This window comes from Peromyscus leucopus, chromosome 15 (assembly GCF_004664715.2).
Source record: "Peromyscus leucopus breed LL Stock chromosome 15, UCI_PerLeu_2.1, whole genome shotgun sequence".
Lineage (NCBI taxonomy): Eukaryota > Metazoa > Chordata > Mammalia > Rodentia > Cricetidae > Peromyscus > Peromyscus leucopus.
The window spans coordinates 33,054,665-33,080,974 of record NC_051076.1 but is presented as its reverse complement, the minus strand read 5'-3'; the positions used below and the strand labels follow the sequence as shown (position 1 = coordinate 33,080,974).

The 26,310-nt window shown below is 41.0% G+C and overlaps 1 protein-coding gene across 4 annotated transcripts in view; it reads right to left on the bottom strand.

Annotated features, from left to right (window-relative positions):
- Positions 1 to 202: 202 nt before the first annotated feature.
- Positions 203 to 26,310, bottom strand: part of Pou2f1 (POU class 2 homeobox 1) — a 144,621-nt gene continuing 118,513 nt past the window's right edge. For 3 of the 4 annotated variants that reach the window (XM_028864370.2, XM_028864372.2, XM_028864371.1), the window contains exons 10-16: positions 24,382 to 24,523; positions 22,971 to 23,116; positions 21,406 to 21,585; positions 18,592 to 18,697; positions 5,469 to 5,814; positions 2,625 to 2,713; positions 203 to 781 (exon numbers count right to left, since the gene is read on the bottom strand). In XM_028864370.2, coding sequence (XP_028720203.1) covers positions 471 to 781; positions 2,625 to 2,713; positions 5,469 to 5,814; positions 18,592 to 18,697; positions 21,406 to 21,585; positions 22,971 to 23,116; positions 24,382 to 24,523 — 1,320 coding nt within the window. In that variant the 3' untranslated portion in view covers positions 203 to 470. Of the gene's footprint in view, positions 782 to 2,624; positions 2,714 to 5,468; positions 5,815 to 6,348; positions 6,415 to 14,562; positions 14,569 to 18,591; positions 18,698 to 21,405; positions 21,586 to 22,970; positions 23,117 to 24,381; positions 24,524 to 26,310 lie in introns of all 4 variants that reach the window. The other variant, XM_028864374.1, reaches the window with a different exon arrangement.

Below are 26,310 nucleotides of genomic sequence, written 5' to 3'. Positions count from 1 at the left end.
ACTTAATGGCCTGTACAACAGACCTATAAAAATGATTTTTTTTTAAGAAAAAAAAAAAAAAAAAAAAAAAGAAAGAACGAATAAGAAACCCCTTCCTCTATTGGAACTGGTAACCCACCTTAGCTTGTCATCATGACTGCTGGAAATGATAAGTAGTCCTTTCATTTATTTTTGTCTGTCTGTTTTTGATTTTTTGTTTCTGTTTTTTTTTTTCTTTTAAATTTTTGGTTAGAAAGTTCTCCAATCCATGAAGCAATCCTGAAAAGACATTGTTTTATTATAAAATTAGGCAAACGATGTCCTGTCTCCATTTTTTTTTCCTGGTATGTGTATTTTTTCTTCTCTCCATGTCTCCCTCATCCTCACAACACGGTGGGAGGAAGCCGATCACACTTGTCAGTTTCTCCACAGCTGGCAGCCCATCACGCTGCGGTGCTGAAGGCCTGGGGCAGCCCAGCTCTGCGCCCAGCTCACTGTGCCTTGGAGGCAGTGGTGGTGGTGGAAGCAGCCCCACTGGCAGAGGCTACTGTGAAGAGCGAGTTCTGGATGGACTCAGCAGAGGTGGAGGAGGCATGAAGGCTGGCTGCGGGTGCGGAGTTCCCTGTGGAGGCTGCGGCGGCAGAAACCAAGCTTACTGGGTTGCTGGTGAGCAGAGAGAGGTTCTGAGGATTCAGGAACAGAGGGGCAGTCACGATGTTTGGGGCTCCTCCCGCATTGGCAAATACCAGGTTCCCAGTTGCATCCAGTGACGTTATTGGAAGAGAACCACTAGAAGCAAGAGCTATAGACAAAGACCCCAGAACAGAAAGAACATTAAACTTCATCCTGGAGAAGCCACTAACACATCAGCAAAGCTCTACTCAGCAGCAGAGAGTAGACCCCTTCACTGGTTATATAGTCACTTCTAATGCTAAACTTCAGACATCAACTCAGGTTTATTTATAATTCTGAAGCATCTAAAGAACTGAAAAGTCAGTTTAATGAGTATAAGCAGGACAAATTAACAAAGAAGAGGTATGAGAACTGTGTAATGAATCAATCATGTTTCTATCTTTTAAGTCTCAAGTTTATATATTTCCTTTACTTACAGTATTTGTTAAAACCCAATAATTTTGTTTTTTTCCCCCCAATGGAATTGATTTAAAACTACCTCCATTCAAAAGACTACTAAAGTGATTTTAAAAAATATATTTCGCTTTTATCAACTCAACTATGTGACATTATTTGACAAAACTTCGTGTAAGATGAAAGCCATTTTTCCAAAGACTTCAGTCATGAAAATTTATATATCACTAAATAAAGAAAAAGGCATGATTTAAACATTTTGTTTTTGTACTTCCAGAGGTGGAACATTTGACTCTTAGGAACTGTGCAAAGAATACTGTTTATTATACAAGGAGATACAACATACAACGCTGTGTGAGTGATCTAAGGCTAGGATTTGGTAATTAATGGAGCACAATTTTTCTATGATGCTTCCCCACAGGACAAATCACTAAAATTTTATTTCTAGTTGAAGGGAATACCTAATTTTAAACATGAACATACAAACAATACATAACACTGAGCCCTGGTGCAGACTAAAGCATTCTTGGACTCAAGGCTCAGGGTCACAGACTGATTCTATATCTTTCTGGTGAATGTTCTATAGTCACTCATGCCTTGGGAAAGGCATTTTGCCTTTGTGATAACCCTGTAGGCCAGATAGTCCCCTGTGCAGGAAAAAGGGACTTATACCAAATATTCTAAAGGATGCCTCTGCACAATGAAAGCATTACACATCCATTTAACCATCAGTCCAGACACAAGAAACCAACAAAACAGCAGGACAATCTAGGCCACAATTTGATTTGGTTAGACATACCACTCACTGAAACGTGCCAGAACTTGCCAGCTTGTTTTGGACCCTGAGAATTCTTGTTTAAGTACAAAGTATTTTAAGGAAAAAAAAAAAAAAAAGACAACCAAAAACCTCTTTCATTCAAAATAGGAATTTTCTCCAAATCATATAATAATAGGCATCTTTAGGCAAAAAGTTTAGATCCTGAACAAGGCAAGGCAGATCCTTCATCGTATGAGCAAGTATCACCTTAAGTAACATGAGAAAGGGCTGGCATGAACCCAAATGGACTGGAAAAGATATTATAACCCAAGAACATATGTTCTACACTGATAGGAATATATAGGGGACAGAATCTAACAAGAGTGAAAAATATCCTGGAGATCTGTGGGATGTACTCTACCCTTCCACACAGCTATCTTCAGGTGGGGATAGAACTGGGGAGTTTGACTTGAAGAACCTTGCCTTGAGCTAGGTTAACATCAGGAGGAAAAGAAATCTACCTCCAACTCTGTTCACATAAGAAAGTAAAGTCCAGACTTCCTGGAATATACCAAACTAAGCACTGTTGTTCTAACAGATGAACCTGTACATTCTTCTTCTACAAAACTTTTTTACAGGGACATTTTCTTCATCTTCAGGAATAACTTAAGTCAGCATTCAACTCTCTCTCCTCACCTTAATCTCTAGCAAGGCAGGTAGCTTCCACCACACACACACACACACACACACACACACACACACACACACACACACACACACACACGGAAAGAATGCTACTGACCTTGAATGGTAGCCAGTGTACTGTTGCTCATTAGGGCTGGGCTGAGAGCACCGCCCAGAGTCCCCGGATTGAGACTGAGTAAGGCACCTCTGCAAGTGAAAAGAGGAGTCACTCTAGGTCATGCAGACACCCCTGTCAGTCTGACAGCATACCCAGATCGATAATAACATCATGGAGATAATAAAGAAAACTTCAGCTTAGGAAAAATATGGGTATCTTTGTTACTTTCCGTAACAAAGGAAATAAATGGCATTAACATAGACTGATGATAATGACACTGGTACAAACAGACAACGGAATGTTATCGAGCTGTAAAGAAAACTGAAATCCACAGGTAAATGGACAGAACTGGAGAACATCAAGTGAACAGCGTGGGCCCAGCATGACCGAGGACGTGTGTTCTTTCATATGTGACTCCTAGCTTTGAATCTGTTGCTTATGTTTACCTTGGAGTAACTGTAGGTCAGAAAGCCTGAAAGGGTCCATGAGAGGGAGAAAACAAGAGGTCTTAATGGGGTAGGAGATATGTGTGTGGTATGAAAAGAGGAAAGAATTGTGGAGATTGAAGGTTTGAGCATAGATGGAGTGAGGGATGGAAGCAGAGAAGGAAAGTAGGTCAACAAAAACTAAGGATGTATGAAAAGCCTTATGGAAACCCTCTGTGTATAAGCTAATTAAAACACACGATAAAAAAATAACAGAAAGCCAGGTAGTAGTGGTGCACGCCTTTAATCCCAGCACTCAGAAGGCAGAGGTAGGTGGATCTCTGTGAGTTTGAGGCCAGCCTGGTCTACACAGCAAGTTCCAGGACAGCCAGGGCTACACACAGAAACCCTGTCTTGAAAAACCAACACACCCCTCCCAAAAAAACCCCAACAATAACAACAACAACAACAACAAAACAGAAGGAGTTTGAAAAGAGGTTACCCTACATGGGTGAACAATGATGTCCCCAGAGGATAATTAAACAAAAATCTAGGTGCCATTCATGGGATCCTTCCCTACAAGTTATCAGTCTGGGAGGCTCCAGAGGCCAACCCTCTAAAAAAAATAAACAAACACTATAGGCTATTGCCATTGCTCTTAGTTGTCCATCATAACTAGATTGTAAGACCCTATTACTGAACACACATGTACTTAGGTTGCAGGATACAGAAACATCAATCTGAAACTGACCAGGAAACTTCCTCCCTGCTGGCTAGCTTTCACAGTGCCAAGAGGTGCTACACAGACAGGCAGCTGGGGGAGAAAAGATATCACTAGTCTTACTCAATGCTAGATCCTGTATGTTACAATACTGACCAATCAGGAAAGATGTATCCATTGGTACAACAGTGGTATGACTGTTGTAGGGTAGACAACTCATTTCTGATTTGATTTGAGGCTTATTTATAGAAGGAAATTTACACCTGGTACATAAATCTAGTCAAAAGTCCATGAATGGGGAGGTCATGGGCTAAGGGATGAGGGTGGGAGCAGAAACTAACTATTGTTTTGTTAAATGGTTACAGTGAACTGCCTTCTCAGTAGTTATGTTAATACTTGCAGATCTATGGATGCTTTCAACCCAGGTCAGAGAAGTTTCTTTTTGCAATGGATAAGACTAATGTAGATCCACAAAACTGGTCAAATTGTTAAGCGTAAGTGACTGTGGAGTATGCAACCCTAAATAGGACATCTACATTAAGCCCATCTTCCTAGCACTAAGATTCATAGAACACTGAGGAAGCTGTTTCTTACAGGAAGGATGTACGAGCTGGAGGCTGGGGAGACTACTGCAGAAGTCTCTTCTAGACATGACACAGCAGTTGCACTCAATGACTGCTTAACCAGCTGTGGCCACCTGAACAAGATCAAGCCAAACTACAGTGTGGATAGGGAAGGGCTCCAGAGGCTCCATCCCTAGCTGAGGAGCCACTGGTAGTTGCTGGGTGCTGGAAGAGGGAGGAGAATTTGTCTTTGGGGGGTCACACTGGTAGGTTACTCATGCTCTAGTGAACGTCTCTACACTCACATGCACAGAGGCAGCACTAATTTGACTGGTTACTTGAAGAAAAAAAAAAGACATGAAACATGAAGTTGTGTGTGGGAGAGTTCAGGGCAGTTTGGGAAGTGATATGATCAAAATACATTGTATACATGTATGAAATTATCAGAGAATAAAAACTATATGAAAAATACATAAAACCAGAATGACTACACTCAAAGTTTTATCCATTCTTTGAGAATTAGAGTAGGTAAGCTCTACTTTACTGAAGAAATGAAGACTAAGGAGGATTCTGAGCTTTCTCCTGGCTGTCATCACTGAGTTACTCACTGACTCAGTCCTGTGTCATCCTGTGGAAATGGTAGTGTGGCTACTTAGAAATCTATAATCAAAGGAGCCTATCTCAGATTTGCTTTTCATTTAAGATAGTAATGAAAAATCTTCCCTATGAGTTGCAGTGATGGGTTCCTAGTTGTGTGTGGGGTTTTGAAAGAAAATGCCCTCCCCGCCCCAGCAGGAGTGGTACTATTAGGAGGTGTGGTTTATATAAGTAGGCGCAGCCTTGTAGGAGGAAGTGTACCACTGTGGGGGTGGGCTTTGAGGTCTCCTTTGCTCAAGCTATGCTCAGTGAGGTAGACAGTTCATTTCCTGTTTCCTGTATATCAAGAAGTAGAACTCTCCAGCACCATGTCTGCCTACATGCCGCTATGTTACCCTCCAAGATGACAACGGACTAAATCTCTAAAACTGTAAGCTAGCCGCAATGAAATGTTTTTCTTTACAAAAGTTTCTGTGGTCATGATGTCTCTTCACAGACATTCTGTTTTGGATGCAAATGAGATGGGAAAGCTTCTTACCCAGCAGCAAACTGTGAGGGTGCCATCAGGCCGGGGTTGAGTCCTGCAGCAGCAGCCATGGCAGCAAGACTGGCATTTGCTGGCAACTGTGCAGCTCCTTGGAGAGCAGCAGCAGCTGCTGTTTGCAAGCCAGATGCTGTCACCATCACCTGGCTGGCCCCCAGAGGGGAGGGGAGAGGCGCGGACGTGGTCTGTGTTGTGCTGGTCTCACTGGCACTAGAGGCCTCAGAGGTGGAGGCTGAGGCAGAAGGGGAGGGACTCAAGGAGGGAGAGGTGACTGCTGACGAAGCAGGGGGTGCTGTGGAAATCACGGTGGCTGTGTTGTTGGATGTGGTGTCTGTAGTGCCTGAAAAGAGATTCAGATTAGGAAATGACCTAATTTCCTGTAAATGGGTTTAGAAAACTAGTCATTTCAGTATCTAGAATGAAGGGGATCATTAACCTGCCCATCAATCTTTAACTGCTCTTTTTTTAGTAACCTAGTTTAGCACTTCTACAGAAAATAACGATTAATAATAATAATAATAATAAACAATTTAAAAGCCAAAGCTATGAGTCCTACTTTAATAGATAAGAGCAATAAGACAACTCTGAAAGAAACAATTTTTCCCCCCAGCATCCATTTTCTACTAAAAAAAAAAAAAGCAAATGGGGGCTGAACATATGGCTTGGTGGATAAGAGCACTGGCTGCTCTTGCAGAGGACCCAGGTTTGATCCCAACACCAACATGGAAGCACACAACCATCTGTTCCAGGGGATCTGAGGCCTTCTTCTTGCCTCCATGGACACCAGACACAATACACCAGTGTTGACATTATTAAGCCCACCCCTTCATTATTTCTTTAGTAAATCTACTGGCCCACACCCTGCCCTGTGCACCTGCTGCTGTGGCGAACCTGTCCAGTAGACTCAAAAGGACTTCCCCAATGCATCCTCTTCTAAGATCTAGCCCCTTGGTTTTATAGGAAGATAAATGTACTTTCCTATTTCTCTTCTACAGACAAAAAGTTTCAAGTACTCTCAATCTTTTCTTTTTTTTTTTTTTTTAAATTTTATAATTTAATTTAATTTTACGTATCAGCCATGGATTCCCTTGTTCTCCCCCCTCCCGGCCCCCCCTCAATCTTTTCTTGATCTATTTTTCATTTTATGAAACCCAATTTTACTTGAAATTGCCCATTTTCACAAAACCTCAAATCTTGAGGTAAAAAGGCTTACACTGATTATTAAATTTTCCTCTTCACTGTATAATCAAATAAATCAGCATCTTGTTATGTCTTGTAGGCTTACTAAGGCAATCCCAGCCAAATCAATGCATTTAATCTAGGCTGGGAAGTGATGAGTTCAGAAACTATCCAGCATTTTTTTTTTTCTGGTTGTAATATACTATTCACATCTTAGGTAAGCATCTCCAATTTGAGTATCATATAACCACTATGACATAAAACACCAACATGATCTTTAGATGAATCCTCCCCGCCATGAAGTCATGTTCCAATTCATATACCTCCTTTATGATTCAAATTCTTGGCAGTTTAATTTATCCAAGCACTCTATGTGGAGAAGCAGGCTTAACAAGATGCTCTCACACACCTTACAGGGCACTCAGTAGATGATAGAGCCAAACACATGGAGGATACCTAGTACCTCTTCTTGCTTTCCACCCTTTCCTCCCTTTGGGGGGAAAAAACCCCAGCTTATTGAAGTATGACTTATATGCTACAAAACTTGCCCAATATAAGTGTAAAGTTCAATAACTTTTTATCAATTCCCAGAGTCCTTTAACTATCACACAATCCAGACTGCAACACTTGCACCAGCAAAAACCGAGCTCCCTCATGCCTGCCTGCAATCACCTCCCAAGCCACCCTGTCTCCATAGCTTTGCATTATGTTTTGACATTTCACATACACGGATTTGAACAATATGTAATTTTATGCATCTTATCCTATTACTTCCAAGGTTTCACAACACTTAGATTTCCAAGGATGAATTCTATTCAGTGGTGCAGATATGCTGTGTGGGCTCTGTTTGTCTCCAGTTTGGGCTTGTTATAAATATGCACACACATGCAAAAGTTATAGTGTGAATATGTTTTCATTTCTCTTAAGGAAACTGCTTCATTGGATGATACATTTATGTTTTTAACTTACAAAGAAGATGTTAAAGAATTCTCCACAGTGATTATACCACTTTACATTCTCACAAATCAGGCAATATGAACTGCAGTTTTTCTGATCCTCAATCATCTTCTGATTGCAGACATTCTATAAAGTATGTTTTTTTTAAAAGATTTATTTATTAATTATGTATACAGTATTCTGCCTGCGTGTGTCTCTGCAGGCCAGAAGAGGGCACCAGATCTCATTACAGATGGTTGTGAGCCACCATGTGGTTGCTGGGAATTGAACTCAGGACCTCTGGAAGAACAGACAGTGCTCTTCACCACCGAGCCATCTCTGCAGCCCTAAAGTATGTTGTTAATTTCCCTAATAAGCAATACTGTTGAGCACTTGTGTACCTTCTTTGGTAAAGTATCTACTTAAAACGTCCTGGGCCATATTCTTACTATTGAGCTTTGACAGTTTCTAGTATGTTCCATATATAACTTCTTTTTAAAAGACACATGCTCTATTACAAACATTTCTTCCAGTCTTTGTTTTCATTTTCCTGAAGATGTCTTATACAGCACAAAAGACTTACTTTTCATGATCAATTTATTACCTTTTAATTTTTTTAATTGTGTGTTTGTGTGAATATGAGGCCACTGGATTCCCTGGAGCTGGACTTACAGGTGGTTGTAACTACTCACCACAGGCACTGGGAACTGAACTCAGGTTCTCTGCAAGAGCAGTCAGTGCTCTTGACGGCTCAGTCATCTCTCCAGCACCGATGTGTGTTTTTAAATAGCCTATACTATTGGGCGTTGTATCTACGAGCCCTTGCAGTACAAAGTTAGGAAGACTGTCTCCCACTTCTTGGAAAGACACCAGACCCATCCGAGTTGCCATGCACAAGAACCTACAGTGGCGTTTGTGCACTCTGACACCAACCGTTCCAGAATATTTGTTAGGGATTCTTTTCCTATTAAATTGTCTTAGCTGTGTGTCAAAAATTAAGAGGATAAATTAAAGCTCCCCCTCCCCCAGCTTTGTTTCATGTAATCTACTTTATGAAGAGTTTAATCTTGCCTTTATTACCTGTATCTTTATAATCAGCTTTTGAAACTGGCTATGTATATCCTCTAAGTTCATTCTCCTCAAGTTCTTTTCATATATATTTAAAAATAGATCCCTTTTATATTATTTTAGAATGAGTTATCAGTTTATGTGTTGGAATTATGACTGTTGAATTAGAAATAATTAAGCTAGAGACAGACAAAGTCATTTTAAGAATGCTGGAGTATAAAATGTCTCTTAGAATTTAATTTCAGGCTAGAGAGATAACAGTAAAGTACTTGCCAAACATGAACACCCAAATTTCATTTCCTGAAAGTGCACGCATGTGTGCCCCCCTGTCTCCACCTCCATCCCAGGTTGCCAGGTATGGTGGTGTGGGCTTCTAATTCAGTGCTGGGGAGGTGGCAGCTAAGCCCTGGCACTTGCTGGTCAGCTGGCCTAGCCAAATTGGTGAGCACCTGGTCCCAATAAGAGACTTGTCTCAAAACACAACACAGAGAGCTGTCTGTCCTGAGGAGAACATCTGAGGCTGACTTCTGGTCTCCACATGCATGTGCATCAGAATATACATACAAACACACATGCACAAGAGTCTGGTTTCAGCTACCAACTAGTCTTCGACATACATTCTGCATACATTATTTTCTTTCTTTCTTTCTTTTTTTTTCTTTTTGGTTTTCTCGAGACAGGGTTTCTTTGTGTAGCTTTGTGCCTTTCCTGGACATTATTTTCTTAATATCATTTTGGACCACTTTCTTGGAATACATACAACTGATGTCATCTTGGTTTCATATCACACAACATTAGGACAATGCAAATAAGGACAGTTTACTTCTCCCCGCACTAACCTGGCTGTTACAATCTTAATGTGAAGCATTAATGAAAAGGTCAGGAGAACAGCGTCCTGGGCAGAAGTGGTTAGTCTTGGGCCGTTTAAGCATGCTTTTGGCTGTGGGTTTTGAGGAGCTGCTCTGTTCTGTGAAAGCAGCTCCTTCTGTTTCAGGTCAAAGAGCTTTTATCACAAGTGGGCTTGGATTTATTAAATCACTTCTATCCAGCCATCCAGGTTTTATTTCAACTTCTACTTCTACTGTACAATATGTTAGTTGGTGTTCAGATGTTAAACCGATTATGTATTCTTTGAGTAAATCCCCCAGTCATGATGAATAATCTTTTTTTTAGTATGTTGTCAGCTTTGATCTGCAGAGATTTTTCTTTTCCTTCCTCCTTCCTTCCTTCCCTCTCTTCCTTTCTCATTACTGGAGATTGAACCCAGTGACTTATACACACCAGGAAGGTGGTCAATGATTTCATTTGCTTAGATTTAGCAGAGAATTTAGTATACATTTTCACGAGGGCTATGAGCCTGTATTTTTTTCTAATGTATTTATCTAGCTTTTGTATCAGAGCATTGTTTGCACTGTTCAAAACAGGTTCCTCCTCTATTTTTCTGGAAGTGATTTTATCTTTTAAAAATATCTGATTAAACAAGAAATTAATAATAAGCCCTACAGAACACCATTAAAATAATCAGGGCCTGGACTTTTATTTGTGATGTTTTTAATTAATAATTGCTCAACTGCTTTTAGTCTACTTAGTGTCTCTTTTGAAATAAGTTGACAATTTGTTTGTTTCTAAGTTCTGTGACCATTCCACTCTACACTTTTTTTGTTTAGAGTGCAGGTGTCCCTAGACCTCTAGAGTGCCACACTATACAGCAGTTCTGAGTATAACCCAAAGAGCTGAAAACACACGCTCACACACTGACCTGAGTATGAAACTCACAGCAGGAGCATTAAGAATGGCTAGATCAGCTACTCCCCCAATGCTATTGACTCATGAATGGTGAACAAAATGCTGTATGTCCATAGAATGGAATACCATTCAGCCACAAAAGGGAAATACTTACATATTTTACAATATTGATAAAGTCAGAAAATTGGCTAAATGAAAGAAGTCTGATACACTGACAGGGCCACTTATATGAATTCATTTCTCTAAAATGCTAAAAGTAGGCAGTCCAATGAGATAAGAGTAAAAGAATAATGCCAGAATAGGGGAGGACTGATAATTTACGGCTTATTCTTTGGGGCAATAGAATTATTACAATAATTAGGTAGTTCTAACAGTTCCACATGTTTTAAGTATATAAAAACCCACTGTACTGAACACTTAAAATTACATACTGAAAAATGTGAGCTATAAGCTGAACATGTGCCTTTAATTCTAGCTATTTAGGAGGCTGAATTAGATTGAGGTCAAGGCTAGCCCTATCTTAAAACAAAACAAAATCATGAATTATACCCTAATTATAAAATTTTCATTATGTTTTTTCATTTGTTTTTGAGGCAGGTTCTCTCTAGGTAGCCCTAGCTGTCCTGGATCTCATTATGCAGACCAAGCTAGCCTTGAATTTAGATATTTACCTGCCTCTGCTCCAGAATGCTGGGATTAAAGAGGTGGGACACCACACTGTTCCATTCTGGTTCTGTTTAGTTTACTAATTTTGATACTATGTATCTTTCTCCTTTTTTATTGATTGCAGATGAATTTGTTAATTTTTTTTTTTTTTTTTTTTTTTGGTTTTTCGAGACAGGGTTTCTTTGTGTAGCTTTGCGCCTTTCCTGGAACTCACTTGGTAGACCAGGCTGACCTCGAACTCACAGAGATCCGCCTGGCTCTGCCTCCCGAGTGCTGGGATTAAAGGCGTGCGCCACCACCGCCTGGCGAATTTGTTAATTTTTATAGTTGCACTGCTTTTTTCCTGACTTATTTCATTATTTTTTTGCTATAATCCTTGTTATTTCTCTTTCTTCTTACACTGGGACTAATTTTTTCTGTATGATTTTTTTTTTTTATTTATTTCTTCAAGACATGGTCTCACTATATGTCTAGGGTAGCCTTGCACCAATTCTCTTCTTGCCAAGTGTTACAATCATAGGCATGCAGCTGATCCCCATGTCTCCCACTCCCAGAAGTTTAAGTGTGAGCTGTAGGCTGCTGGCCTGAGATGCTGTTTCTCTGATCTCTCTGTCATGTCATGATGGCCTCTGCCGTCCCCACGGGGGTCACACTGGGTACCGTCACTACTGCCTGTGAGATGCTTCATTTTCAATTGTTTTTTCTTTTTAAAATTTTTCTTGATTTCTTCTTTGGCATAAACTTCCAGTTTAATTTCCGAATATTTGAGATCCCCAAAATATTTATTGTTGATTTCTAAAAAGACAATATATTTTATATGACTTTAATCCTTTTAATTCCCTGGGTCTCGGCCACATGTTGATTTCCAAACATTTTTTTCTGTTGTTGATTTCTATAAAAACAACATAGCAGGCTATGGTGGCGCACGCCTTTAATCCCAGCGCTCATGAGGCAGAGGCAGGTGGATCTTTGTGAGTTCAAGGCTAGCCCAATTTATATATTGAGTTCCAGGTTAGCCCGGTTACATAGTGTGACCCTGTCTTTAAAAACAAACGAAAAAATAAACAAACAAACAAAACCAAAAAATTGGCTGGAGAAATGGTTCAGTGCTTAAGAGCACTGGCTGCTCTTCCAGAGGACCAGGTTTAATTCCCAGCACCCACAGGGCAGCTCACAACTGTCTGTGACTCCAGTCCAGAGGATCTGACTGCCTCACACAGACATAAAGGCAGGCAAAACACAAATTATATAAATTGAACTACATACACAGACACACATGCTCCCTTTAATTTACTGAGCCTTGTTTCCTGGCTGAAAGAGTCTTGAGGGACAGATACCCCAGGTATATTTGAAAAGATTATTTTTTCACAGGCATGACAGCTAGGTCAAGTTGGTTGATATTGTTTAAGTCTTATATACCTTTGACAATATTTTGACAGAGTTCAAATTAATCATTACAAGTAGAGTATTATTTCTCCTTTTATTCTGTTTATTTTTCTTCCCTGTATCTTGGGCCTCCATTGTTAGGTAACTAATTCAAATTGTTATTATCTTTCCGAGAAATACATTTTTATCATTATGAAACATTTTAGAAAAATAACTGCAGACAGAACACTCAGAGTTGAGTGTGGTTTTGAGGTACACCGTGTCTTTCTGGAGGAGTGTTGTCTTATATCCACTCTAGAAATGTTTGCCAAGACTGTTTATATGCCAAGCACATGAAAAAGTGTTTTATTATAAAATGGTAGACTAAAAAAACATTTTTCCATGTTTCTTAAACCCCATTCCAAGTAGCAGTAAAGAAACACACAAAGTAATGAGATTTCCAGGGATGGGAAAGAGGACAAAATAGGGTAGTAGTGAAACCAATGGTAGTACAGTTAGCGAAGGAGGAGGTTATGATTGAGGTGGGAATTAATCCCTTGGTTGGAGCCCCAAGAGAAGTCCAAACTGCCATATACCACGGCCGGAGCAGGAGAACAGAGAAGAGAGCAATTACAGGACTGCTCACACACTAGCTCTGTCGATTACAGGACTGCTCACACACTAGCTCAGGTGATTACAGGACTGCTCACACACTAGCTCAGGTGATTACAGGACTGCTCACACACTAGCTCAGGTGATTACAGGACTGCTCACACACTAGCTCCAGCGATTACAGGACTGCTCACACACTAGCTCCAGCGATTACAGGACTGCTCACACACTAGCTCAGCGATTACAGGACTGCTCACACACTAGCTCAGCGATTACAGGACTGCTCACACACTAGCTCAGCGATTACAGGACTGCTCACCCCAGCGATTACAGGACTGCTCACACACTAGCTCAGGCGATTACAGGACTGCTCACACACTAGCTCCAGCGATTACAGGACTGCTCACACACTAGCTCCAGCGATTACAGGACTGCTCACACACTAGCTCAGGTGATTACAGGACTGCTCACACACTAGCTCAGGCGATTACAGGACTGCTCACACACTAGCTCAGCGATTACAGGACTGCTCACACACTAGCTCAGCGATTACAGGACTGCTCACACACTAGCTCAGGTGATTACAGGACTGCTCACACACTAGCTCAGGTGATTACAGGACTGCTCACACACTAGCTCAGGTGATTACAGGACTGCTCACACACTAGCTCAGGCGATTACAGGACTGCTCACACACTAGCTCAGGCGATTACAGGACTGCTCACACACTAGCTCCAGCGATTACAGGACTGCTCACACACTAGCTCAGGCGATTACAGGACTGCTCACACACTAGCTCAGGTGATTACAGGACTGCTCACACACTAGCTCCGGCAGTGGGCTTGCCCATCTCTCTTCTAGAGCTTGCATATGACCTGAGGTGATATTACCAACTACTCAAAGAAAAGAAAGAAATCTGACAGAAAGATTGAGGACTCAAGAGTAGGTAACAAACAAATACAATCCCTGCTTTGGTGAAGTGTGAATGTACTGTGTAGCAATTTCCTCTGAGATAAGCCTCCATTTGGGAGGGAAGCTCATTAAGACAAAGGGTGTTTCTAAAAGGAGTTTAAACATTCCACCTGCTAGAGAAATTCTTTAAACTCAGGAAGCAAACAACCCAAAGTTTCCAGAAGTCCCTGAAATGGATCAGATAAACTAGCGCACCCCCCCCCCCATCATATAAAAGCTGTAAGAACTTGCTGAGAGACACTCAGCCAAGCCACCCAAAAGAGAGAGTGATAAGTTGAGCTGCATGCAAGAAGCTGCCACAAGAGGCTCAGACCAAATGACCTGTCCGGAAAGAACATCCTGCAACCTGTCAAGCTCTCTGAGGCTGTGTAGTGCAGTCCACATTCCCAGCTTTTGTGAGCTGTGACCCATGCCAGGGTAGGCTTTTGGTAATGCAGCTGACTTTGAGTCATTTCTGCTCCTCTACTAACTCCTCACCCATAGTCCTGAAGAAACTCCAGTGAAACTCACTGGTTCAACAAGCTGCACTCTGGTGGCACCTTACTTTGGTCTGTCACTGGTTCACTATCGGGGTGAGCAGACGTTTGTTCATGTCTCCCCAGTAGTAATGTCACTAACTGAGAAGCTAGGAGCATAGATATATGCCTACAAGCCTGGGTTTGCTATTTACTTTTTAATGCTGAACCATTGGCGGTTTTTCTGCAAAACATGGGTATCCTTAGGTATAATTCAATGATTTATAACTTATTGGGAAGGTAAAATTTAGCTTTAAATTTCTGGATGACTGGTAATCAGAAGGCAGGGACCTCATATACTGATGCTCAACCTAATGCCAATCAATCACAGCTTGCTTATTAAGCAGAAGTGCTGAATACTATACTCTTTTAAAAGTTGTGTGTGTTTGAATACATATGTGGGTGCATGCATACATACTTGGAGGGGACCAGAGGTTGATGCTGGGTATCTTTATCTTGATTATCTTGATTCTGAGACAGAGTCTCATTGAATCTGGGGCGTGCCAATTTGGCTAGCCTGGCTCACCAGAGAACCCAAGGGATCTTCTTGTCTTTGCCTCCCCAGACCTGGGATTACCGGGATGTGTTTCTATCTCTAGACCTGAATTTTACTTAGGTTCTCATGTTTGTGTGGCAAGCACTTTAATGATTGAACCGTCTCATCAGATCCAAAAAAGATGATAATCTGGAATCTAAGGCTACTATAGCAGTCACAAATGGCCAGGGGTAGGTGCTACCAGAAGTTATAATTTATGAACTTCTCTCAAGTTATTAAAAACTGTGTGTATGCCTATTTTATGAGAGGAAATTCTCAATGAGGCCTAACAGTCAAGGGGTCACTAAGTGCTGTTTACATTATATAAAAACCTGACTGGCGCCCAACGTGTTGGCAAGAGTTTCCACCTAAAACCTGAGAAAAGATTCTAAAACGGAGCTAAAAACAGCTTCCTAATTGTCTCTCTCAAATGAGCAGCAGCTTGCCGGTTTGAGCTACTGGTGCATTCTTAGTGTGTGCGCTTGACCTGCAGTATGGCGGGAATGAGGCCTCTGCAAGTGGAACATTAAGCTGCGTGGTGGATTTAGCCTTTGCTAGTACAAAAGAAAAAAGGTTTCTGGGCTACACGCTGCTTGGATAAAAGCCTAGACTCACGATAGCTCCCAGAGCTGGCAGTAAAGGCACCACAGGCATATTGGGAAGCTGAGGTGGGCGGAGCAAGCAGCCATGGCACCTTTTCAGTCTTAGAGAGGAAAAGGAACATAGACAGTTATATAAAGAAATAGAAAGTTTAAAAAAAATAAAGTCTTTAAAGAGAAAGTAAAAGTAATATAAAAAATAAGCCATGTAAAGATGGATATCACACAGAGAGTCTGGATTATATTGTCTTTGGGATTTTTAACTGCAGAAAGACATGTGATTGTAAAGAATGCTCAGTTAAATCAATGTGTATATTTTAAAGGTATTTCAATTTTGAAATTTATGTCTAAGGATGTGTTGCTTTGGAAAAGAGGCTCTGCTTTTGTCTCTACAGAAAGCCAGAGGCTATGGATTTGTTCCAGATTAAGATACATCAGGTTTGACCAGCCAAGACCACCTGAAAGGTCTCCAAGGTCTCCGATGACACCATGGCCCAGATGATCCAACATCCAGAATCGTTTCAAGGCAACTGGCTCAGACGATACAGTCTCACGGACTACTCCATGAACCTAAAATTTTCTTTGTGTCCCCATGAGATACTGCGCCCCCTCCAGCAGGAAGTAGTAAGAGAAGCTACGCCCAAATTCCCAAATATACCAAGCTGGCTTTAAAGATGTGTAAAAGTTAAAACCTTCCTTTTTAAAAAAAAGAAAAGGGGAAGTGCTGTGGGATGTTCTGTATATCCTGTGGGAGCCCTTCTTGGGTTCTTTGTGGCGTTACCCAGCAGGTCCGCATAGAGGATGATTAGGACCATGGGCCTGAGTGCAGGTGTCTGAGATGGTCTGCACTTGGCTGTGCTGGGGATGGTCTATATGTCAAGTTGTTCTAATTGATCAATAAATAAAACCTGATCGGCTGTGGCTAGGCAGGAAGGATAGGCGGGACTAACAGAGAGGAGAAATAAAAGGACAGGAAGGCAGAAGGACTGACTGCCAGATGCCGCCAGCAGAAGAAGCATGTGAAGATGCTGGTAAGCCACGAGCCACGTGGCAAGGTATAGATTTCTAGAAATGGGTTACTTTAAGATATAAGAAAAGTTAGCAAGAAGCCTGCCACGGCCATACAGTTTGTATGCAATATAAGTCTCTGTGTTTATTTGGTTGGGTCTGAGTGGCTGTGGGACTGGCGGGTGACAAAGATTTGTTTTGACTGTGGGCAAGGCAGGAAAACTAAAGCTACACCTGACATTTTCTAATGGCTTTGAAACACAGTATGAAGCCATCTACTGAATTTTTATAGCATGGTAAAGTCACAGAACTAAAGAGATGTTATGAACCTAAAATATGAATTAAAAAAAAAGTCTTCAATTCCAGGTTAAGTTAAATTTGCTCATGAAATATCATAAAGCAATCCAAAGGCTTACTAGCATATAATAAATAATTAGCATAGCTTATGCATTATGTATCATAAAATTTTGATGACAATCCTAAATCATTTTATTTATTTTTTTTTAAATATTTATTTTGCATACAGTGTTCTGCCTGCATCCCTGCAGGCTGGTAGAGGACACCAGATTTCATTACAGATGGTTGTGAGCCACCATGTGGTTGCTGGGAATTGAACTCAGGACCTCTGGAAGAACAGCCAGTGCTCTTAACCTCTGAGCCATCTCTCCAGCCCCCCTAAATCATTTTAAATGCTTTGGGAAAATTTTTGTTCAGAGGAGGCCAAAGGAAAATAATTATTTATTCATCTTATTATGAATATATCAAGCAATAAGCCGGGCATCAGAAAGAACACAGTATTTAGTTCTTTAGACGTAGTACAAAGGCGTTGGGTTGGTGGCACACACCTTTAATTCCAAGACTCAGGAGACACAAGCAGGTGGATCTCTGTGAGTCTGAGGCCAGCCAGGGCTATACAGAGAAATCCTGTCTTGAATACCCCCCCCCCAAAAAAAAAAGAAGTACAAAGGCTACTGGGAAAGATAGACTTGTAAAAATAGATTATACAGTGAGTAAATGGCAACTTGACCTTCCCAGAGAAGTTAAAGAATATTTCCAAGAGGAACTGATATATAAGCCAGAGTAGCTTATCAATAACCCACCAAGAGCTGAGTATCAGACCAAGAACTGAGGACTATGAGGGACATTTCAAGAGGCAGGAAATATTTATAATGCTATGGATGGAGTTTGCCCATGTGTTGGGAGGGGTGGGCAAAGGTCTAGCATAGAAGTACTTAATACAACTGATGAATTTGTATGTTTCTCTGAATGTAAAAAACTATTACTACTGAAGGTTTGTGAAAGCACCACTTGAATAAAGGATGTTGTAAATTTGGAAACCATGTAGGAGATGAACTAATAGAAGAAAGAAGAATTTTTTTTTTTTTTTAAAGCTGGCCTGGTGCATGCCTTTAATCCCAGCACTCAGGAGATAGAAGTAGGTGGGATCTGAGTTCAAGGACAGACTGGACTTTAGAGTGAGTTCCAGGACAGCCAGGTCCAGTCTTCAAAACAAAAAAGTACACTACTATGCCCAGCTCAGGGTCAGAGCATATGTGTTTGCATGTATGTGGGAAGGTGCATGTGGAGGCCTGAAATTGATGCTTGGTGTTGTCCTTGGTTGCTCTCTACTTTGCCAAGGCAGGGTCTCTCACTGAATCTGGAACATGTGGCTAGCCTGTTATCAGCTTGTTCTGGGGAACCCCCTTCCCTGTTTCCCCAGCACTGGGGTTATGGAAGGGCTCCTAAGCCACTTGACTTTGAAGTATGCACTTAATCTGAACTCCAGTCTTCATGTCCACTGATCACTCTCCCTAGACCCTGAAATGTATTTTACAAAAGCAATTCCTAACTTAAGGCAGCACCTCATGATCTGGCAGGCTTGCTGCTTACTAGCTTGCAAACTGGTTGTTGCTTACCTGTAAGAGAGAGGTTAGTCACTGCAGCGCTGGTTAAGGGAAGGACAGGGTTGACTGTGAGGGGAGTTGCTGTACTGCTTGTCACAAGGCTTGGAGTGGTTGCCACCTAGAGGTCAGAGAGAAAAAAAAAATGTACGGAACATAATCAGAACTTGAATGGTCCTTAACTTTGAATAATGTTGAGTCAGACAGGCTCTAAATCAGCTAGAAATAAGGTAATTATCAAAATTACTTAAATAAGAGAACTATCTGATAGCCTCAGTGCTTCTTGCTTTTACTTTTGATTCTGTGGATGCATGTTTGTCTTGTTTTTATTTTAAAATAAATAGTACAGAATGTGCAGCAGACTCTTTTGTTTGTTTGTTTTTTCAGACAGGTTTCTCTGCATAGCTCCTGCTGCCCTGGAACTCACTCTGTAGACCAGGCTGGCCTTGAACTCCGAGATTACCTGCCTCTGCCTCCTAAGTGCTGGGATTTAAGGCGTGGGCCACCATTGAACTTTTTTTTTTTTAAAGATAACCTTATGGTGGGGTGTAGTGGCAAATACAAATCCCAGCACTCAGGAGGCAGAGGCAGGCACATCTCTTAGTCCAGCCTAGTCTACAAAGTGAGTTCCAGGACAGCCAGGGCTGTTATACAGAGAAAGCCTGTCTCAAAAAACTGAAAAACAAACAAAAAAACAAACAAGGTACAACTATATCACACCCACTCTTCTTCTTCTTCTTTTTTTTTTTTTGATACAGGGATTCTCTGTGTAGCTTTGTGCCTTTCCTAGAACTCGTTTTGGAGACCAGGCCTGCTTCTGCCTGGGATTAAAAGCGTGTGCCACCACCGCCTGGCCCACACTCACTCTTCCTGAGGCTCAGGGATCACTGCAGAAGAGAGAAGGAAAGACTCTAAGAGCCAGGAAAGGTGGGGGATACAGGAAAACTCTTTTCTTGACCAGAAGGAAACTGCATACAGGAACTCACAGCAGTTGTGATAGCATGCACAAGACCCACAGACGAAATCCCAACATGAAGCAGGGAGGTGGGTATGAACTCCAACTCTTACCTGTGGAACTATTGGCACCTGACAGCTGTTGTGAGCAGGAGTTTTCGTTAAGGTGTGGCCACTGCTAAGTTGACCATACTCTAGTGGATGACTATACACCTAAGAGCACAACTTGGACTTGATGGGTTAAAAAAAAAATGACGTGTGTGTGTGTGTGTGTGTGTGTGTGTGTGTGTGTGTGTGTGTGTGTAGTTGGAGTTGCAGGAGTTGTGGAAGGGGAAAAACACAATCAAAATGTACTGAAATTCTCAAAGAACTAATAAAAAATGAGGGGGTGTGTATACCACCACGCCCAGCTCTAGTGAAACAGACTTCTTTTGGATTTTCGAGACAGGGTTTCTCTGTGTAGCCCAGGCTGTCCTCAAACTCAGAGATCCGCCTGCCTCTGCCTCCTGAGTGCTGGGATTAAAGGTGTGCACCACCACCACCACCACCACCACCACCACCACCACCACCACCACCACCCGGCTGTGAAGCAGATTTTTAAAATAACTTTGCATTTCTTTTTGAAATATTATGATAAGCATCCTATGGTTTTGTAAGACACTGCCTTCTTCCTATGACAGCTAGGCCTGAAAACAAAACAGTCGCCCACACATAACAAAACTGTTACCTAATGACTCTAATCTTTGTAACTACTACATCATATTTATGATAAAAACCTTACTATTCAATAACCCACAAGTTTCACTCAGTAAATAATGCTGACCTTCGTTTTAAAACACGGTGGAGCCAGCTGTGGTGCCACAGACCTTTAATTCTAGCTCTTGGGAAGCAGAGGCAGGCAGATCTGAGTTCTAGGCTAATCTGGTCTACATGGTGAGTTTCAGGTCAGCCAGAGATACACAGAGAAACCCTGTCTCAAAACCCAACGGGGGAGGAGGCATGTGGCATAATCTTAAAATACTATAAAGCAGATTAACAACAACAGATGGAACAAAAATGCAAACTCAACAATCTGTCCATCTTTTGAAGCTTGTCTGGTATCAAGTGGCAGTGGTCTACAACTATCCTAACAAGAAGAAAAAGTCAATGAGGGAGTCCTGTGACCATGGCATGTTTCTTCCATCTAGGAATATGTTCTAATGTAAATGGAAGAAGGGATTCAATAAGGTTCTACATGAAAGGCTGATTACTGTCTGAGAGTGAAGATTTGAGATGACTATTCATACCTGGGAATTTACTGTTACTTACTTATGTAAGTTTACTAAAATGGGCTTTGGGACTGAACAGGAAGGAACATACCATTTTTTTCTCTAGATAATTGAAAATCAGGAGTAAATCTACCACTATAGTTTCAATGTAACATGTACGCCACACACACACACACACACACACACACACACACACACACACACACACACATAACTCCATAACTGTTATAGTTTGAATCATGATGGCTCCCATAGGTTCCTGTGTTTGAATCCTTGGTCCCCAGTTGGTGGAACTGTTGGGAAGGATTAGGAGGTGTGTCACTGGGCTGGGCTTTGAGGATTCAGAAGCTCGTTCGTTCTACTGGCAGTCTCTCTCTACCTCCTACTCGAGGATCAACATGTGGGCTCTCCACTGGCCCTATGCTCTGCCATCATGGACCCACCTTCAGAGACTGTCAGCTGAGATGAAATCTTTTCTTTTTTAAGTTGTCGTGGTCATTCGTGGTATCTTATCACAGTAATAGAAAAGTAACTGAGACAACTGTTATGAAATGAAATGACTTAATAGGCCATTTGAAGAGCTTGTCTCTTCCACATCTGTTCTTACCAGTGAGGTTGGGCTGGGGAAAATTGCTTTGATAGGTGAGCTGCTGGTCCCACCACTGCTTGGTGGGTTGATTCTCTTCTCCTTCTGGCGGCGGTTACAAAACCAAACGCGAATCACCTCCTTTTCCATATTAAGCTGTTCAGCAATCAAGGTGATATCTTCCGAGGTAGGCTTTTGATTCTAAGAGAGGGAAAAAAAAGCCCTCTTTTTAGAATTTCAATTTATATATTTGCCACATTGGAGATTGAATCCAGGAATAAGTGCTCTACATTTGAATTATATCCCAGCCCTGGAATATCTTTTCTTTCTTTCTTTCTTCTTCTTCTTCTTTTTTTTTTTTTTTGAGATAGGGTTTCTCTGTGTAGCTCTGGCTGTCCTGGAACTCACTCTGTAGCCCAGGCTGGACTGAACTCAGAGATCGGCCTGGCTCTGCCTCCCCAGTGCTGGGATTGAAGGCGTGCATGTGTGTGAGTGTTGTGCCTGCATTTTTGTGCAGTGACCTTGGAGGACAGAAGACAGTGCTGACTCTCCAGGACCTGGAGTGACAGACGGTTGAGAGCTGCCATGTGGGTATTAGGAATCAAACCTGGATCTTATGTAGACTAGGCTGACCTCAAATTTACAGAGATCTCCTACCTCTGCTCCCAGGTGCTGGTATTAAAATGCCTCATGCCTGGCTAAGGTCTATTAATGTTAACAAAATAATATAAACTTACTATAACTAGAAATGTATGAGTTTCTCGGTGTTTTATAGATACTACCTAACTTGGACCTCATACTATGCTTCTGAGGTAGGAAAGAAAGGCAATTTCATAACTGCAGCAACTTAATCTTGAAATCAAGTGAAGTGCCCCACCACGTCTTTTTTTTTTTTTTTTTTTTTTTTTGGTTTTTTTCGAGACAGGGTTTCTCTGTGTAGCTTTGCGCCTTTCCTGGGACTCACTTGGTAGCCCAGGCTGGCCTCGAACTCACAGAGATCGACCTGGCTCTGCCTCCCGAGTGCTGGGATTAAAGGCGTGCGCCAACACCGCCCGGCCTACCCCACCACATCTTTAACAAGATGCAAAGCCAATCCTGAATCAATGTTTCCTTTAAGTAAACACAATTCTTTCTGAATTAGAAGTCAATTTTTTGTTGTTGGAAGTCTTTTTTTTTTTAAAGCCCAATATCTCTTGAATTAACTTGAACGATATAAAAGGATATTCAAGGTCTCTAGTGTTGTGCCTCTAAAATACCATTCTAGGCATTAAAGACACTAAAATTTAGCCACAAGTGTTTCTCTTCGGGAACAGGTATGGTTTCCTCTGGAAGTCTAATGATCATGAAGTTGCTCTGTCTGAGGTACTTTTCTCCCACCTTTTCCAGTCTGTAGGATTAATTTCCTATGTTCCCTACCAATTTAGAACCAAGGTCTCTCTTGAGTCCTGCAGTCTTCAGGTGGCAGTATTATAGCATCTTACTTTCTTTGTGTTCAAATGCCCAACAGGGTGGAGGAAGACAAGGCTGTGTTTGAATATGTACAGTCCCTAGCAGTAGTATTGGTAATGCCCACTGAGCTCACTGACCTCCATGAAACTCTTCTCTAAGGCCACACGGATGTTGGTCTCTATGCTGGTGCGTTTTTTCCTCCTACGATTCAAGCCCTCAGCCCCCAACCCTGGGGAATTCAGGGCACTTGGGCTAGATGCTGTAGAATCAGACGAGAGGTTCTCTACAAAGAAAACAGGGAAAAAAGCTGAGCTTAAGGATTCACATACAGAAAACACAGGAACAATAGAACAGAAATAGAATAGAAAGCTTGATGTTAGTGTGAGATTTTTAATGTAATCTCCACTGAAGCACTGTTCACTACCATTGAGTTTCTACTGCCCTTATTGGCATTCTTTGTTCCCGTCACCATTCATTTTTTATTTGTTTCTGAGGATACAGAGGTTCTATTTTTCACTTCTTCTTTTTTTTTTCTTTTCTTTTCCAGAACTGAGGACCAAACCTAGGGCCTTGCGCTTGCTAGGCAAGCACTCTACCACTGAGCTAAATCCCCAACCCCCTATTTTTCACTTCTATTTCCCTTAGTTCTTTTGTTTATAAGCTCCAAGGATAAAAAGGAAGAAAATTTCTTAGAAATCACTGGATTTTTAATGCTCAATTTAGAGATGAGTTCTCAGTTTCTCAGCATAATAGTAGGGAGCGGGTACTTCTAACTTCCTTAAGGACAAGATGGTATACTTGAACAGCTGAACAAGCCTGGGCATGTTACAGTGGATTTCTTTGTACTTCATGTAAATTGAGATGGAGCAGATCAGTGGTTCTTGCCTGTGACTGCAAAGAAGACAACAGATAGCTAACCTTCACCCCCAGCTACTCAATCATAGTTAGAGGTGTGGGTATGTCTCAAGTTCTTCTTTCCCAAAGGCCTAATTTTGTTTCTATCTACAATGGAAACAACATGGTTAGACACCCTTGTGGTTCCTTTTAAAAAAGCTCCCAAAGTCTATGATTTTGTGGCTCAAAATTCAAAATTTCTGAAAGGATATCTCAAAAGAAAAGAAATAATTCAAGACCAGAAGCCTAACTTTTTTTTAATGAAAGGTGGCCATTTTTAACAAAAGTAGAAATATTACCAGGAACAAATTCTATAGCAATCTATGAAGGAAGAAGTAATCTATCTGTTCTTCAAGATTATCCCCACAGGCCTTCTTATCCTCATCCTCAAACACTCTATGTCCATCCCTAACCCTGGCTCAAATACAGAAACATTGCAAGGCTACAATGATTGCTGGTTATTTATACTGTAATTACTGGTATATTAAGATGAAATATCTCTTTGACTTACCTAATCATAATGTATAAAAGTCTCATAGAATTAGCAGCTCCAACATTGTTTTATCAGCAATATAGTAAGACCTTAGTTCAAAGAATAATCCCTCCTGTACAATCCCATGGACAATGAAGAAATTTCTTAGTATTGTCACTGACCTGCATCATTTAGCCACTTCTCTAAAAGTGGCTTTAACTTGCACATGTTCTTAAAGCTGAGGTTCAAGGCTTCAAAGCGAGAGATGGTGGTTTGGCTGAAGTCATTTCCATATAATTTCCCCATAGCAAGCCCAACATCGCCCTGAACAATACAGAACAGAAATGGGGAGAAAGGAAAAGAGATTTATGTCATTAATGTTTCCAACTTCTACTCTGAAAGGCTACTCCAATAACTGCTGCTCTAGGAAAACAATTGGCCATCTTCTATTTACTCCATTTTCCCACCAACTCTACCCCCAAGCAGAGTCCGGGACTGTAGGGAGAGCTCAGCAGGTCCTTGATCATAGAAGCCTTCAATATTACCTCATGTGCTTTCTATTTTGAGTTTCTTCTTGTTACCTTATATAGCTATAATCACCATACCAAAACTTCGAAGTCTTCAAAGTTCTGATATACTAATACCCCTCCATTAATGCAACCAAAATGATCTGAGTACTCTTTAAAATCTACCTGTATTACTTATAGGGATTAGATGTTTAGACAGCCCAGCAAGTTATTCTTATTCTTGCATGTTTATTTATTTATTTTTATTTAATGTGTATGTGGCTGAGCTCAAGAGTGCCATGGTGCCCATGTGGAGGTGAGAGGACAACTCCAGGGTGCTGGCTCTCTCCTTCCATATATCAGGTCCTGGGGACTGAGCCCAGATCATCAGGCTTAGTGGCAACTGCCCCTAAACCAGGAATTTTTGAACCAAACGAATTTCAAACAAATCATTTTAAAATTTGGAAATGACCCTTCGGTCTTTATAGTTTTCCTCATAAGTATTTCTGGAAGCTGTGAAAAAAAAAAAATCTATTTTCACCCTTAGTTTAGATTTCAAAGTTGGTCCCCAAACCAGGTATTCTAAGAGACCACATTTGTAGCCATTATAGAGATAGAAATTCACAGTAGAGAGGTTTGACCCATTTAGTCAAACCTTCACGGGCACTGGAAACTTGGTAACCTTATTGAAACAGAACAATGATCCCCTGAATATATTACAAAAGATACCTTTCTCCACGAGCCTATCACCTTTGAAATGTACACAGTGCTTTTCTTCCAGCTGGATCTCTCTTGTTCTAGTTTGAAAAAGATGTATCTTCATAGTTATTTTACAGATACTAGGAGGAGCTCATGGAGTTTAAATGGCTCACATACCTGTTTCAACTAGATTAGTGATAGGGCACAAAAGTACAGCATTTCTCATTCAAAATACACAAAGCTAACTCTGCTGTAAGTCAACTCTCAACAAACCTGGCAACATTACTTTTAATTTGTTACTTTTAGACTTTCATTTATTTTATTTTATGTGTATGAATGTTTTGCCTATATGTATACATATACAACACACGTGCAATGCCCACAGGGTCAGAAGAGGGCATCACATTTCCTGGAACTAGAGTTACAGATCATTGGGAGCCATCATAAAGAAGCTGGGAATTGAACCAGGCCCTCTTCAAGAATAGCAAATGCTCTTAACCAATGAGCAATCTTTCTAGCCCCAATCTGTTGAGACAGTGACTGGCTTTTAATTTGTGATCTTCCTGCCCCTGTTTCTTAAGCGCCAGGATTCTAAACTGGTGCTATTATGCCCTGCTTTAGGAACACAATTGAGTTAGAATTATCTGAGTTCTTTTAATCCCCCAAATCCATATTTTTGAGATCAGATTGTCTATTATATGTGGAGTCAAAGAAAAGATGTATTTAAAAGCATATAAGACTGGTTTTGTTCATTTTAATTTATTATTATAATTATTTAAATAGAGGTCTCATGTAGCCCAGAATGGTCTCAAATTTGTTATTTAGCTGTGACTGGTCATGAACTCCTGATCCTCTGGCTTCTCAAGTGCTGAGATTATAAGCATGTGCCAAGATGTCAACTTTCAC